We start from the raw sequence: 17,030 nt of genomic DNA, 5'->3' as shown, positions 1-17,030 counted from the left end.
TGTCTTAGCACGGGCGGGGTGGGGGGGTGGACTAGAGCAGTGGTTCCCAAACTTGTTCTGCCTCTAGTGCAGGGAAAGCTCCTGCTGAGTCGGGCCGGTTCGCCGCTCCAGGCCAATGGGAGCGGCTGCCAGTACGTCTCTCAGCCCACGCCGCTTCCCACAGCTCCCATTGGCCTGGAACAGCGAACCGCTGCCACTGGGAGCCACGATTGGCCAAACCTGCGGATGTGGCAGATAAACAAACCGTGCAGGGGCTTTCCCTGCACAAGCAGCAGAACAAGTTTGGGAACCATTGGAAGAGAGGAAGCCTTGAGTGTCCCTTCCAGTTCTGCATTTCTCCAGTTCAGTGGTGGTTACACGAAACGTTTCCTTTAACCCTACTCAACATTTTTTTTACTAGAAAATTTCCAAAAAAACCCATTTTGGATTTGACCCGGAACAATTTTTCTTCTTCTTTTTTTTTTTTTGGATGGCCAGCAAACAGCAAAATCTATTCTTGGCCCAGCTCAGCCTGGAAAGTACACAAAAGCTTGATGGTAATCCCACATGCACCCTTCTCAACAAAGGTTTAATAACCGATGCTGGCTGCAGTGAGACCTGCTCCTTAGGAGTACTTTCATGTTGACACATAATTATTTTTTTCTCCTTCCCATTTTTAAAATGTTTGCCTTTTCTAGCAAAGGCAGCAGTTTTTCTTTTACTCTCTAATTTTATAGTCATGGTTACTTGCCGTTAACCATTTATCACTTTTTCACGTTGATTTCAAAGTGTGAGTAGTTTGATCTGATGTTATGCATTCCCCACTGAGCCAGCTCCTCCATCTCTTTAAACATTAGACAGCACATGGGAAAAAGAGATGCATCTCTTTCCTGTGTCTTCCCCCGGCCCTCAGTCTGCCCTGACCAACCTCGCTGGGAACTAGAATGGAATTCTAACCAACTTCTCTCACAGCTCAGAATTGCCTTTGGGCAGGAATTGATGAAGTGAAGAAATTTTCTGGAAAGTCCTTATGTCCCCGTTTTGGGTGATAGAATGCCGTCTCTGCTTTTGATTGGTATCCTGGACCTGTGTCCAACGGGATCCAGACCTGGATCTCTCTGACATGAAGCTAATTTCCATCATTAATATGTGAAGCGATGAAAGCTAATTGAATGTTTTACAAAGTCCAGCTCCCCCTTTGAACTTGGGTGGGGGGGCGGACAATGTGTTGCATTAGATACTAGACTAGATGGACCATTGTTCTGACCCGTGATGGCCATTTTTATGGTTTTATGTTCTTAATTAATTCTCCCTTTACCCCTCCTCTGGAGCTCACCTCTTCTTTATTTCTTTGCCCTGTTGTAGAACGGCCTGAGGAGAAGGAGAAAGTGAAGAAAGCAGCAGATCACTGCCGTCAGATCCTTAACTATGTGAACCAGGCTGTCAAAGAATCAGAGAATAAGCAGGTGGGAGGGAAGGGAGTGAGGAGGGTGGAGGATGGGGAGATGAGAAACAATCCAGAATCGCTAGCACTGTGGTTGAAGGAATGAAGCGCATTTTGTGGTGTGTGCTCATACTACTCCTAGAGCTGGAATGCCAAGCCTCTATGATCTTGTTGAAGTTCTGATAGTCACCTGTTACATACTTTGACTCTTCCAAGTTGTCCCAAACCAGTATAACCATGACTTCATCATGTGTCTTCCAGCATTTGGAAGATTATCAGCGTCGCCTTGACCTGTCCTACTTGAAGCAGTCGGAGTACCCTATGCTGGATGAGATTAGGGTGAGTGACGGAGCGGAAGTGATTATTGAGCCATGATAGTGACCCCCCTCTAGTTAAGCTGGTCATACTTCCTGCTATAACTTTCTGTTGTAAAATCAAAAAAACCTCATTCCACTTGAAACTTCTCATGAAGAGTCTCTGGTGAGAGGTGAATTGATTTTATACAAAGGTTAAGTGGAACATTTATTAGATATGAAAACCTGAACCTCTGGTTGCTCTTGGAAGGTCTCCATGAATTTAGTAACTTGATTTTGCAAAACAGAGTGTCTGTGGAACTTGTAAATGTCATGGAACAAAACTGCTATGGAATACTAGGTTTTTCACTTGTATGTCACATGAGAGATAACTGGTTCACGGCATTTATATCCCCCTTCTGAAACAACCACGAGAGCATGTACACCTCATGGTGGGATAGCTCTACATTATTTCCTACTTCAGAGTACTGCTGGTAGAACGGGGAAGTCCTCTGGGAGAACCAAAGCTTAGAAATTCTCTTGGCTTCACAAGTAGAACTTGTAGCTATGCTTGATTCACATTGACAATCCACTGGTGTAGGCAGCCAAGCTTCTAAATCCAGTGCTAGAGTGGTATGCTTCATGTCCTGTTTAAACTCCAGCATGTCTCACCGTGGAGCTTGTAACTTTTCTGATACAGTTTTTTGTTTAGGGGGGGCACAGATATCTAGGGACAGGGTTTCACCTTTTGGTATAAATGTACAAACAATAGTCAGGATATACACTCTACATTCATCTTTTCATAGTAGTATATACTGTCTCTTGCACTGTTAGTGATCATGTGGAAGTTATAACATGTTATAATATCTGAAGAGGTTTTTGTGTTTCAAGGCTCATGGAGTTCACTCTAAAGTTCTTTTGTATGGTCTGCCAGCATGCTAGAAAAGGCTCACAAACTCTTTAAGTCATGAAATAAAGGACTCCAGGAAATATGAAATCTGCCATCTTGATATAAACTCTGAAACTTGGAAGGCATGGCTAATGAAAATTACTACCTCTACTAGCTTGTCTGCAGATCTGTCAGGAGCCCTGACATGAATGAATAACTCAATGACGTTATAAAGTCCAGCAGATCTTCAAAACAATTCATTCTTCAGAGAGCGTGCTGTAGGCATTCTTAACTTACAGTCCACGTTTTGAAGCACTAATGAAGTAAAATATAAATTTCCAAACATTTGTTGATGAAATACTGCTGGAAACAATCATTGTCATGATGATGCCTCAGAACTTCATTTAAAAGAAAATCCTCCCCCGAAAATTTCTAAGGTAGTGTAAGGCTGTACGCATAAATCCCTAGCCCAAACAAAACCTAATTAGAACATTCTAGCTTGAAGATACTTACGTGGCAAAGTCTCAAGTTTTTACTTTCATGCTGTATCTAATTTTCAGAACTGTAGGCCACAGGATCCAACCCAACTTTACATATAGACTTAAACTGTCCCCTCTACTAAAAATCCTATACATCCACCCACTACTTAGAGGCTAAATTCAGTCATCAAGTACCCTGGATTTTGCTGGTGACCACAGCCTCTCCCCTATTATCCTTTACCTAGACTACCCAGGAGCTTTCACTTGTCCCACTTATCCGGAACGCCATTCACCTTCCCAACGCCCTCTTGCCACAGGCAGGAGATCCCAGGTTATCACATTCACCAAGGGCACTGGAACCTGTGTAAAAATGGGGGGCCCCACCGTTGCTGGGACTGGGGACCATGCACCCCACTCTTTAACAAAGGCATAGTTTAGGGGAAGGGGCAGTGTACCACCACCTGCCCCTCTTCTCCCCCCACCGCCCCCCAACTGCAAGCCTCAGGCAGGTGTGGAGCAGAGCTGGCTGGGGCTGCATTTTAAGGATGGAGAGCTGATAACAGTGATAAGTTCCCCTGCTGTGTAGCACTGCTCCGCACCTGCCCGAGGCTTGCCATTTGTGGGGGCGGGGGAGGCATGCTGACCCCTCAAAATATGCCCATGTTAAAAAGTAGGAGGGGGCATGGCCTTCTGGCTCCCTGGTTCCAATGCCTGCACATAAAGCTTCCACTCCCTCCCCCTTTACAGGCTTGACATCCACCTGTCCCTAGCCCTGTCCTTTCACAATCGGGAAAACAGACGTTTCTTTCAGAGGTCAAAAAGAAAAGAAGTACTACTGGCACCTTAGAGACTAACCAATTTATTTGAGCATAAAAAGTGAGTCCACTGAATGCATCCGATGAAGTGAGCTGTAGCTCACGAAATGCTCAAATAAATTGGTTAGTCTCTAAGGTGCCACAAGTCCTCTTTTTTTTTTTGCGAATACAGACTAACACGGCTGCTATGCTGAAACCTTTCAGAGGTCAGTGAATGCTGAAGAGTGAAACAACCCACAGGGTCTAGGTTCACACAAATACAACAGATTCTAAATCTCATTTTACCTGCCTTTGGATTCAGCTACTGGTCTCCTGACAGGAGTGCCTTTACCTTGACTTCCAAAGTTCTCATGCAGGGAACCCCCTATAAAAGCTACTTTTTTTTTTCCCTTCTCCCCCATATTGACAGAACTTGGATTTAACCAAGAGGAAGATGATTCACGAAGGACCTCTGACCTGGAAGGTTAATCGGGACAAGACTATTGGTGAGCCTTATCCCACCAGCTGACTTAAACTTGGGTTTGTGACCAAGGTGGAGAAAAGATGTGGCATAGCTGTGATTCCCAATTATGAGTTGTCCTGCTGCCTGTATGAATGCAGGCCTGCTCCTGAAGCGGATTCAGTTATTCTTGTCAAATCTGAAATGTGTCCGAGTATCATTAGGATCATGTTGGGGCCCCATCTGCTGTGGTTCTGATGAGAGATTTTCAAGCTTCGCTTAGGCTGGCATAGCCTCTGCATATAATAGAAAATACAGCCCTTTTTTTTTTTTTTTTTTTTCTTCTATGTGCCATGAGGTGTGATGTGAGGGAGTGACTCATTAACCCATTCCAGGCCTGTTTTTGCCCTTTACAGATCTCTACACGCTGCTCTTGGAGGATATTCTAGTGCTGTTGCAAAAGCAAGACGATAAACTGGTGCTGAGGTGTCACAATAAGATTCTGGCATCCACTTCTGACAGCAAACACACATTCAGTCCTGTTATCAAGCTGAACACTGTGCTGGTTCGCCAGGTGGCGACAGGTCAGTGCAACCAATGGGCAACACTTAGAGTAATCTGAATGCAAAGGGAAGGCCATTTGAGGAAGGAGGTTTTGTCTAGGAGTTGGAGCAGGACACTGGGAGTCGCGACTCCTGGATTTAATTCTCGGCTGCACTTTTGATTTGTGGTGTTACCTTGAATGAGCCATTTAACCTGCCTACAACTGTTACCCCTCTGTAAAATGGGGTAGTGTCTTTACGGAGGTGGTGTGAGCTCTAGTTAATGTTTGTAAAGTAAAGCACTGTGAGATCCCCTGAGGAAAAAGGGCTTTAGAAGGGCCAGGTGACTGAGGAAGAGGGGGAAATTTAAAGTGGCGTGAGGAGCAATAACTATTTATTTTTTGTCAGGTCTGGAAGCCAGAGTTCCATTTGTGTTAGTGAATTAAACTTCTTTGTATTTATGTAGTTTGCCTGCTGGTTTGTTTCACAAAATCTTCCTGCAGTACACCTTTATTGGGTAATAAAAACATCTGAGTATCTGCCTGGTTTCAGTGAATTTGGGATACAATTGTTCAGGACAAAGCATCCGATTAAATTACTCTCCTCTTGTGTCTCTCCAGATAACAAAGCTTTCTTCGTCATCTCCATGTCCGAAAACGGCGCCCAGATTTATGAATTGGTGGCACAGACAGTTTCTGAAAAGACTGTGTAAGTGATGGGCTCAGTCACCTCTGCTATGGTGGAGAGAGGACTCTTACGCCCCACTGCCTGAGTAGAGGTTTCACTCTAGAGGGGCTTGTGAATGATCTTGAGCTCAGCTCACACACAGAGCTAATGTCCAAAACTCTCACTTGTCACCCCGTCGGGAATTTTCCTTAATTCTTAAAAAGAACAACAATTACTCTTTGCCAGCTCAGGCTGTTTCTAGAGATTTTCCCAGTTATGTCTCGTCTCTCACTCCTAGCCCTTCTCTTGCCTTACAAGTGCTGCTTGCTTCTTTTTTTAAATCTTTGTGAGTTGGGGCTAATGAGACCCACGCGGTTTAACTGTCAGGTGAACCAATGACCAAGACCTGCATCTCTATGCAGAGTCGTAGAACCTGCCATCTGTCTTGGGTACCCTCAGGACTCTAGGACATGTTAGAGTGGCAGGAAACTCACAAGCGCTATAATTTATGAATTCCAGTCCCTGTCTGAACTGTTCTTCATTCTGCCTTTGATAGGAGTGCTTTGCCTCTGGACTGTGAACACCTTAAGTTGTGGATTTGTTTGTATGGTACTTTGTACCTATTGCACAGTGCCATGTGCATCAGCACTGTGTAATATAAAATGCATGGCAGTTGGAAAATCCAGGATTGCTAGCTTTGGTACAAAGGTGGTGATACAAACTGCTCGCGTGCATGAAAGTTTGGAACTAGCTGCATCAATAACATTCTGGTACCCCCATATTATGTCTTGTAACCATTGTAGTTCAGGAAAATACTGTCCTGGGAGACTTGATGGCTTCTTAGTGGTTGGTAATGAGATTATGTGCCTTCTGTTGCTATGTTAGGGATTTGAAACTGACCCCTCATCTCCAGTAAGCAAAACTTGCCATACAATGGCAGAGTGGCCTGCGTTATGTGAGATTAGTTAGTGGATCTCACCCGAGGTCATTGTGGACAGGTGTTGCAACATGCGAACTACCAGCAGTTTTGACAGTAACTGTCCACTGTTGTTGTCCGTTTCTGCACAGAGGCCAGAGGATAGACTGAGCCATGGGGTGAACTCACCCGGGCCCCCTAGAGAAAATCCATCCAGAACTGGGTTTATAAATGGTGCAAGTAGAGAGGTAGTTTTCACTGCTGCTGTCTGTGCTGTACTTGCTCTTTGGCAGTAGAGAGAAAATTTAGGTTCCCAGGATTGTCAGTCTGGCATCTCTTAACGAGCACTGCAATTCCCTTTAAAGGTAAAACATTAATTAGAAATTTTAAATGTTCAATACGGACAAAGAAATTTGTTGGCCCTTCCTTCAAGTGAGGTGCAATTAGGATAACAAAGACTTCTTCAGCATCACCAAGCTTTTGTTCATTGAGTTGGCATCTCGAATAGAATATTAAACTCTGAAGTGCAGAAATTAGAGTTGCCTTTCAGGAATGTCTGAGTGTTCAATGCATTTTCAGTTAGTCTGGAGACAAAGCGCGCTTCTAGGGTTATATTCATAGAACTGGTTTTGTTCCAATAGAAATCCTGTAGAAGCGAACCACATCCAGACTGCAGAAATCCCTCCCCCAAATGTTCTTACTGTGTTTTGTTACCTTGAGAACTTTATGGAAAAGAATAAAAATCTCTTTTCTGATGCTCTGTGTAAAATGACAAAATCCCAGGCACTCGCCATCCACTGTGGAATAGGTTAGCTTCAGGCATTGCATACAATGTTCTACTTCTGGCTTCATTTTTTGTTGTTGGATTGAATCTCCCACTTTTGCATCTGTATGGTTTCTGCTGAGCTTGTTGCATTCGTTTGTCAGGGCTGGAGCATCTGCCTTATATCTGGTGAGGTCACCATCTTTAACCTGTGGAATTCAACTCCTTGTCACAAGATGTTGAGGCAAAACAATGTAGCAGGATTTAAATAAAATAGAAATGTCTATTCCTTTAAGACTATCCACAGTTAGATTAGCTAGGTTAAAAAACATTACATGAGATATCATCGTTTTATGCTTCAAGTGTCTCGTGTCTCTCATTTTTGGCCTCTCGCAGATGGCAGGACCTGATCGCTCGGATGGCAGGGACAGTAAAAGTCGAGGCATCTAAAAGGCCGATTCCATTACCACAATCAGGACCTGGCGAGTAAGTAAAAATCACCTTCAGCTTTGGTTTTCCAGTGGCCTTTGTCCATTCCTGGGATCTCCAAAGCGTTGATGATGCTGTTAGAGTGGTAGAAATGCATGGGATTCACAGAATTTGGTCCCTTTTCCCCTTCCTGCAGCGAGGAGCGTGAGGAAGAGGAGCAGCAGAAGCTGAAAGACGAACAGCATGATATCCCTGTCAGTGGTATGCAGAGTCCAGGTAACTGCATAAGTCGGTGTGCTGGATGCAGTATGAGAGTGCTGGGCTTTTTCTTCCACATTATAGGGATCTTTCTGCTGCAGTGAAAGTTGGTGGGGGGGGTTGTTTTTGTTTTTGGGCTCAGAAAAGCCTTCACTAGAAGACCCGTGGGAGAGTGAAACCTGGTCCGTTGAAGTGGTGGTGGAATCTCCTTCCTTAGAAGTTTTTAAGGTCAGGCTTGACAAAGCCCTGGCTGGGATGATTTAATTGGGGATTGGTCCTGCTTTTGAGCAGGGGGTTGGACTAGATGACCTCCTGAGGTCCCTTCCAACCCTGATATTCTATGATTCTATGAAGTATACCTGCTAGTCTTTCCCAGCTATCCTTAAATTGCAGGGAAAGGAGATTCTGCAGAGTTTCAACTAATTAAAAATAATAGCCCATGCTACAGATATGCATCCTCAAATTGTCCTTGTGAAAGAGAGTGCCATGTGGTTTAGTTTTCACCCTATGGGTAGTTCAGAATATGTAGTGGGACTTCTAACTTGATTGTCTCTTCTGTTGGCTAGATAAAGATTTGGGACTTGAGTCTCCCTTGATGCTGAAGGCTCAGTCTCCTTCAGCAATCATGGCTGAGAAGTCGGAGGTGGTAGATCTTCTTGTGACTGAAAGACATTTTGAGAAAGAGCAACGGGCAGAACTGACTCTCAAAGAACCCTCTGGGCACTATGGACCAGCGATCCCTTTCCAGATCTCAGAAGAGCGGTGGGCACTGGATGCACTAAGAAACTGTAAGTATCTATGATGCTATGGACAGAAGTGGCCCTGGTGAGTCTTGATTTGGATCTGGGAATTTTCAGGGCGACAATTTGATCCCATGGGTTAAAACCGTATTTTCTGTCTGTTCGTATTAGAAGTTCTTATGTTCCCATCTGGGCTGCAAGGTAGAGTGGGCTAGAAATCAGGAATTCCTGAGAGCCACCATCTGCAATATAACTGAAGCTTTCTCTGAGCATGTCCTCCTCTGCCTTGGTGTGCCCATCTATCAGACTGGAATAATAATACTGATTTACAAAAAGAAAAGGAGTACTTGTGGCACCTTAGAGACTAACCAATTTATTTGAGCATAAGCTTTCGTGAGAGCTTATGCTCAAATATATTGGTTAGTCTCTAAGGTACCACAAGTCCTCCTTTCCTTTTTGCACATACAGACTAACACGGCTGTTACTCTGAATACTGATTTATGAGGAGTTCTTCATTCTTGTCCATGAAGTTCTTTGGGGAGATGGAGTAACACTGCAGTGCTTTATGCAGGATATGCGAAGTATTATTGTTTCAGACGCACAGAATTTTTAATACAACATACAATTAACCAGTGGGACTCATTGCCACAAGGTATTATCGAGGCCACCATTTTCAAGCAGTATTCAGAAAGGGATTGTATATTGATTTGGATAACAAGAACACCTAGAGTTATTTAATTAGTAAGGTTTGGGGGGGGGAAGAGTGTGGAAGTCCTCTAGAACCTTATGCCTTAAGCTGTAAACCAACCTCTAGCTGAGGAATTTAGGAAGAACTTCCCCTATGGGCAGGTTATTCCATATTTTATCACTTGAAGATGTCTTGCACCTTCCTCTGAGAATCATAGAATATCAGGGTTGGAAGGGACCTCAGGAGGTCATGTAGTCCATCCCCCTGCTCAAAGCAGGACCGATCCCCCAATTAAATCATCCCAGCCAGGGCTTTGTCAAGCCTGACCTTAAAAATATCTAAGGAAGGAGATTCCACCACCTCCCTAGGTAACGCATTCCAGTGTTTCACCACCCTCCTAGTGAAAAAGTTTTTCCAAATATCCGACCTAAATCTCCCCCACTGCAACTTGAAACCATTACTCCTTGTTCTGTCACCTGCTACCACTGAGAACAGTCTAGAGCCATCCTCTTTGGAACCCCCTTTCAGGTAGTTGAAAGCAGCTATCAAATCCCCCCTCATTCTTCTCTTCCGTAGACCAAACATCCCCAGTTCCCTCCGCCTCTCCGCATAAGTCATGTGTTCCAGTCCCCTAATCATTTTTGTTGCCTTCCACTGGACTCATTCCAATTTTTCCACATCCTTCTTGTAGTGTGGGGTCCAAAACTGGACACAGTACTCCAGATGAGGCCTCACCAATGTCGAATAGAGGGGAACGATCACGTCCCTCGATCTGCTGGCAATGCCCCTACTTGTACACCCCAAAATGCCATTGGCCTTCTTGGCAACAAGGGCACACTGTTGACTCCTATCCAGCTTCTTGTCCACTGTAATCCCTGGGTTCTTTTCTGCAGAACTGCTGCCGAGCCATTTGGTCCCTAGTCTGTAACGGTGCATTGGATTCTTCCATCCTAAGTGCACGACTCTACACTTATCCTTGTTGAACCTCTTCAGATTTCTTTTGGTCCAATCCTCTAATTTGTCTAGGTCCCTCTGTATCCTATCCCTACCCTCCAGCGTGTCTACCTCTCCTCCCAGTTTAGTGTCATTTGCAAACTTGCTGAGGGTGCAATCCACCCCATCCTCCAGATCATTTATGAAGATATTGAACAAAACCGGCCCGAGGACCGACCCTTGGGGCACTCCACTTGATACCGGCTGCCAACTAGACATGGAGCCATTGATCACTACCCGTTGAGCCCGACAATCTAGCCAGCTTTCTATCCACCTTATAGTCCATTCATCCAGCCCATACTTCTTCAACTTGCTGGCAAGAATACTGTGGGAGACGGTGTCAAAAGCTTTGCTAAAGTCAAGGAACAACACGTCCACCGCTTTCCCCTCATCCACAGAGCCAGTTAGCTCGTCATAGAAAGCAATTAGATTAATCAGGCATGACTTGCCCTTGGTGAATCCATGCTGACTGTTCCTGATCACTTTCCTCTCCTCTAAGTGCTTCAGCATTGATTCCTTGAGGACCTGCTCCATGACTTTTCCAGGGACTGAGGTGAGGCTGACTGGCCTGTAGTTCCCAGGATCCTACTTCTTCCCTTTTTTAAAGATTGGCACTACATTAGCCTTTTTCCAGTCGTCCGGGACTTCCCCCGATCGCCATGAGTTTTCAAAGATAATGGCCAATGGCTCTGCAATCACATCCGCCAACTCCTTTAGCACTCTCGGAAGCAACGCATCTGGCCCCATGGTCTTGTGCACATCCAGGTTTTCTAAATAGTTCTGAACCACTTCTTTCTCCACAGAGGGCTGGTCACCTCCTCCCCATGCTGTGCTGCCCAGTGCAGTAGTCTGGGACTTGTTCGTGAAGACAGAGGCAAAAAAAGCATTGAGTACATTAGCTTTTTCCACATCCTCTGTCACTAGGTTGCCTCCCTTATTCAGTAAGGGGCCCACATTTTCCTTGACTTTCTTCTTGTTGCTAACATACCTGAAGAAACCCTTCTTGTTACTCTTAACGTCTTTTGCTAGCTGCAACTCCAGGTGTGATTTGGCCTTCCTGATTTCACTCCTGCATGCCCGAGCAATATTTTTATACCCATCCCTAGTTGTTTGTCCAGTCTTCCACTTCTTGTAAGCTTCTTTTTTGTATTTAACATCAGCAAGGATTTCACTGTTAAGCCAAGCTGGTCGCCTGCCATATTTACTATTCTTTCTACACATTGGGATGGTTTGTCCCTGTACCTCAATAAGGATTCTTTAAAATACAGCCAGCTCTCCTGGACTCCTTTCCCCCTCATGTTGTTCTCCCAGGGGATCTTGCCCATCAGTTCCCGGAGGGAGTCAGTCTGCTTTTCTGAAATCCAGGGTCTGCATTCTGCTGCTTTCCTTTCTTCCTTGTGTCAGGATCCTGAACTTGATCATCTCATGGTCACTGCCTCCCAGATTCCCATCCACTTTTGCTTCCCCTACTAATTCTTCCCGGTTTGTGAGCAGCAAGTCAAGAAGAGCTCCGCCCCTGGTTGGTTCCTCCAGCACTTGCACCAGTCTGATATTGTCCTGTGTCAGAGACAGGACTACCCAGACCACTGATCTGATCCAGTATGGTCATTACTTTGTTCCTAAATATGATCTCTGAGCTGTCGTCTTGATGTTCAGGTGACACACAAACATGCTTCCCTAGTAACTCTGAGATAGATGTGGTGCCTCTAAATAAAACTGAACTGTGCTACTGGGAGTGGTCTATATCACTTCTTTATTGGCCCTCTTAGCTCAAGGTATACACATGGTTTGACTGAGTTCCTTGCCTCATCCCTCTCCACAGGTCTCTTCAGTCTAACAGGTTATCCTGGGTCTTTTGATCCATATTTATATCAGATTTTTACAGAATTCAAAGCATTGTTCTAGGGCTGGGGGCTTTCAAGTATTTCTAGTGCTTGGGCTCTTAGATTGTTAATGGAAGCTCATTTTGGGGGGGGGGGGGGGGTGTTATCTCACATCAGTGACCTAAGGTCTGTCCTGACTGCTAAGATTTAGTGAGAAGCCCTCTAGCAATAGTAATGGGTCACTTCATGTTTCTGCAAGTACCTTCCATTCAACTGAGTGGCTGCTTTGTTTTAGGAACTGATAGCATTTCTCAAAATGTGGGTGTTATGCGAGTGGGAAGTTATAGCTACATGAAGCACTTGGATTGCATTATACCTGTTTGTTCTTAAGTGTTGTGGTTTGAGTAAGAACTAAAGCATCATAGGACAAAGACCAAATAAGAATCTCCCATATAATATAGAGATTCTGAATGTTTGTGTGAACTTGCAGAACTAGAAGGTTATGCCATGGAAAGGTCATTTCCCTTGAATCTGCAGCAGGATCTTTGCTTCAACCTGTGATGTTAATGTTCTGATAACTTGAACATTCCCAATACACCTTTAGCCTCAGCATTACTGGCATTATATAGCAGTTGGGACTGGAGGTCAGGGGATTTGGGTTCTCCTCATGATTTCCACTGACTTGCTGGATGATTTAGCTAAGCTACTAACCAGTCTGTGCCTTAGTTTCCCCATTGTTGAACTGGGGATAATACTACGGTACTTATTCACCTTTGTGAAATGATTTGAGATCCTGTGATATAAGGCACAAAGTAGTATAACAGTGCTCCCACCAATTCTGTGTACTTCTCTCCCTGCCTTGGCAACTGTAACCGTGAGAGAGCTGGTCATAGAGTGAACTCTTTCAGAAAGAGGCATCATAACATCCATTTCATTGAGTGTACAGCGGAGACAGCTTATACAGTTCAGTGAAGGTTCTGTGTTTCCTTTCCTTTCAGTGGGCTTGCTGAAGCAGTTGTTGGTGCAGCAGCTGGGCATGCCTGAGAAGGGGACCCTTGAAGACTGGCGATGTTTTCCCAGGTATAGGGCCATTTCCCGGGGGGCCCAGGCAGAGAGTGGGATCCAGCATGGACTACGGCATTCTGGTGACAAGATGCAGCAGCCTGGAACAGACCAGAGGCCTCCCGGAACAGGAACTAGTGAATCCGCAGCTTGTTATGGTCTCTGGACTTCAACCGAGTTTCCAGCTCCACTGGATGCTGTGCAGCTGGGGTCTAGAGACACCAGGTCTAGTAACAATTTAGTAATGGATCATGTGAGCATGAACCTGGAGACCCCTACCCCGGAGCTGGAAGGGGTGGGTGCTGATGACAGCGGAGAGCACTTCTTTGATGCTCGTGAGGCCCACAGCGATGAGAGTCCATTGGAAGGTGAAGTAATGGAGAGGAAGGAGGATGAGGAGGTGCACTTACGGATCTCAGGTGAGCATATCCCACTTTAAGTTACGGCCAGTCCAGCTCAAATGCCAGAGACTTGATTGTGTTCAGAGACCAGAAATGAATAGGAAATATGTGATTTTAAAAAAGCACAATTATGCTTTCCTGGTAGAATCTCCCTCACTGACTCAGTACAGGACACTTAAACGTAGCTCTTCTGGTTTTTAGAAGTCCTTTTAGCGTTGGATGTATCAAAACAGCTAGTGCTCTACACTTCAAAAGTGATGTACAGACATGAACTAAATGATTACCTCAACACCCTAAAGGGTGGCTAATTAAGAGAGACTGAGATACTGCTAAGTTAATAGCTTATCGTAGGCTACAGCTGAAGAAATTGAGAATTCCTGGGTCTTGCCCATGTGCATCAAAAGGGAGAGTGTTCCATTACAGTCTGCATACAGCATCCAAGGACCTCTCCAAAGCTGTATCCTCCCAGTCTCCCACTTTAGACTCCCATCAAGTGGTGGTGCATAACTCCTCTCCCAAAAGTCTGGCAACATATCCTTGTTTCCCATTATCAACCCTCTGTCTCTCTCCAGAACACCGTGGGGACTTGACTGCATGCCCAAACTTCCAAAATAACCTTCTCCTTGGATGTATCGCTTCCTGAACTGTTTTTCCGCCATACACCCAAAGTTCTGACTCTGCTACATTCTGCCCTGCAACTGGGGATGTAATTTGTAATCTAGCTAACGCTCTACACGTACAAGTGAGGGTGCCGGCGTCAGTGTAGGCTAGCAAAGTGTGTATGTACCCAGGGGGTTAGGCTGCCTTGTACAGCTCTTGCCTGAAGCCCATGCCGCTGTGTCTTCACTGCTGTTTGTAGTGAGTTAGCTTAAAGTTATCACAGGAACGTCTACGCAAGCTGCAGATTACACCCCTGGTTGTATAGAAATAACCTATGAGGTATGATTATATGTACACAGAGATCCTTCTGGATCACCTACAGAAATCATCTGTGGACTAGAATGTCTCGTTATCTGTGTCTCCTGTTGATGCATACAAATATGGAGACAAAACATTTTGTTTCCAAAGTAACATAGGGATGATGGTTTGGTGCTCTACAAGGAGTCTCAACAATGCAACATATACAGTGTTGTCGCTTTAAATGTGTGATCCCTGGGGATAACTGTGTGGGGGGATTTTACAGTTGTGTGAGATGTGCCACTCTACGGCCACTGGTTTGGTTTCTCTTGCTTGAGCTTCAAAAAGGAACTTTCTCCAGTTTGGGCTTTGCTTGGTAATAGTCTCCACAGACTACCTGTCGCCAGGTCTGAAGCTCTTAAAAGCTTTTCTTGTTTACATATCAATATATAAAGTAATGGTTTCCTGAACGGCAGCTCAAAACAGATCTTTTTTTAGCCATGCAGAGAGGACGTATGCGCTTGGGCCTCGCTAGAATGGTAGTCAAAGGTGGCAGCTGCACGGGCTTTCCTGGAGCTTTTCAGGGGCTCTGATGGATGGCCCTGTGATCCTGCTGTGCAAATGAAGTAGTGGTGCTGCCCTGAATGGATGAAGATGCAGTTAATTTGTCATGTGCATGTTGCAGTGCAAGCAGCTGTCAGACTTGGAACACCTTATCCATAACTGCTTCATTTAAAAAATTGGACTTTGTGTGATAAACTTGTTTCTGACTGTCTGAATGATGCCATCCAGTTATAAATTGAAAATCATATTCCCTTCTTTTCTGTGGTGTTAAAACACTTTAAATTATTAAAAGTGATCCAACATCTTCAAAAATCTAATTTTTTTTTTTCACTTGTACTGTTTGCTTAACTAAGCAGGGACTTTGAAACTAGATTGACCTATTCTGGTCAATTTCTGCTTCTGGTTTTCATAGCTGCAACACTGCAGAGAAATTAAGGACAAAATTCCAGTGGCACATGCAAATCGTGAAAATAGTTAAGATCATAAGATTGGTCATATTGGATCAAACCAATGGCCCATCTAGCCCAGTAGCCTGGCTTCCAGCAGCAGCCGGAGCCAGATGCTTCAGAAGAAGTGAACAGAACAGGGCAATTTATCAAGTGATCCATCCCCTGTTGTCCAGTCCCAGCTTCTAGCAGCCAGATGTTTAGGGACACTGGAGCATGCATCCCTGTATTCCTGACTATCTTGGCTAATAGCCATTGATGGACCTATCCTCCATGAACTTCTGATTCTTTTTTGAACCAAGTTATACTTTTGACCTTTTAACAGCATCCCCTGGCAACGAGTTCCACAAGTTGACTGTGTTTTGTGTGAAGAAGGACTTCTCTCTGTTTGTTTAAATCTGCTGCCTCTGAATTTCATTGGATGACTGACCCTTGGTTTGTGTGTGATGTGAAGGGGTAAATAACACGTCCGTACTCACTTTCTCCCCACCAGTCATGATTTTATAGACCTCGATCATACCCCCTTCAGTCATCTTTTCCAAGCTGAACTATCCTAGGCTTTTAAATCTCTCCTCCTGTGGAAGCTGTTTCACACCCCAATCTTTTTGTTGCCCTTGTCTGTATCTTTTCCAATTCTAATAGATCTTTTTTGAGATGGGGCACCCAGAACTGCATGCAGTATTCAAGGTGTGGGCGTACCATGGGTTTATATCATGGCATTATGATATTTACTGTCTTATTATCTATCCCTTTCCGAATGGTTCCTACACACTCTCTCTCAGCTTTTTTGACTGCTAATGCATATTGAACAGATGTTTTCAGAGAACTATCCACAATGGCTCCATGATCTCTTGAGTGGTAACAACAGCTAATTTAAACTTCATCATTTTGTATGGACAGTTGAGATTATACTTCCTAGTGTGCATTACTTAATGTGTATCTGTGTTGAATTTCATCTGTCATTTTGTTGGCCAGTCACCCAGTTTTGTGAGATCCCTTTGTAACTCTTCGCAGTCAGCCTTGGATTTAACTATCTTGAATAATTTTGTATCATCTGCAAACTTTGCCACCTCACTGCTTACCCCTTTTTCTGAATCATTGATGAATATGTTGAACAGCACAGGTCCCAGTATAGATCCTTGGTGGACCCTGCTATTTACCTCTCACCATTGTGAAAACTGACCACTTATTCCTGCCCTTTGTTTCCTATCTTTTAACCAGTTACTTGTCCATGAGAGAACCTTCCCTCTAATCCCATGGCTCCTTACTTTGCTAAAGAGCCTTGGTGAGGGATCTTATCAAAGGCTTTCTGAAAGTCCAAGCACACTATATCCAGTGGATCAATGTTTGTTGATCCCCTTAAAAATTCAGATTGGTGTGGCATGATTTCCCTTTACAAAAGGTGTTGACTCTTCCCCAGGACATTGTGTTCATTTGTGTCTGATTATTCTGTTCTTTTACTATAGTTTCAACCAATGTGCCTGATGCTGAAGTCGGGCTTACT

General features: G+C 44.4%; 1 protein-coding gene across 3 annotated transcripts in view; it reads left to right on the top strand.

The window, feature by feature from the left end:
• Positions 1 to 17,030, top strand: part of ARHGEF12 (Rho guanine nucleotide exchange factor 12) — a 103,163-nt gene that overhangs the window by 79,209 nt on the left and 6,924 nt on the right. For all 3 annotated transcript variants that reach the window (XM_084611961.1, XM_084611960.1, XM_084611962.1), the window contains 9 exons: positions 1,345 to 1,445; positions 1,685 to 1,762; positions 4,309 to 4,384; positions 4,755 to 4,922; positions 5,501 to 5,588; positions 7,622 to 7,711; positions 7,851 to 7,930; positions 8,479 to 8,700; positions 13,155 to 13,637. In XM_084611961.1, the coding sequence (XP_084468087.1) occupies positions 1,345 to 1,445; positions 1,685 to 1,762; positions 4,309 to 4,384; positions 4,755 to 4,922; positions 5,501 to 5,588; positions 7,622 to 7,711; positions 7,851 to 7,930; positions 8,479 to 8,700; positions 13,155 to 13,637 (1,386 nt within the window). The remainder of the gene's footprint in view (positions 1 to 1,344; positions 1,446 to 1,684; positions 1,763 to 4,308; positions 4,385 to 4,754; positions 4,923 to 5,500; positions 5,589 to 7,621; positions 7,712 to 7,850; positions 7,931 to 8,478; positions 8,701 to 13,154; positions 13,638 to 17,030) is intronic.

Source organism: Lepidochelys olivacea (assembly GCF_965140295.1).
Source record: "Lepidochelys olivacea isolate rLepOli2 genome assembly, chromosome: 22".
NCBI classification, from domain to species: Eukaryota; Metazoa; Chordata; order Testudines; family Cheloniidae; genus Lepidochelys; species Lepidochelys olivacea.
This window is presented reverse-complemented; position numbering and strand designations above follow the sequence as displayed.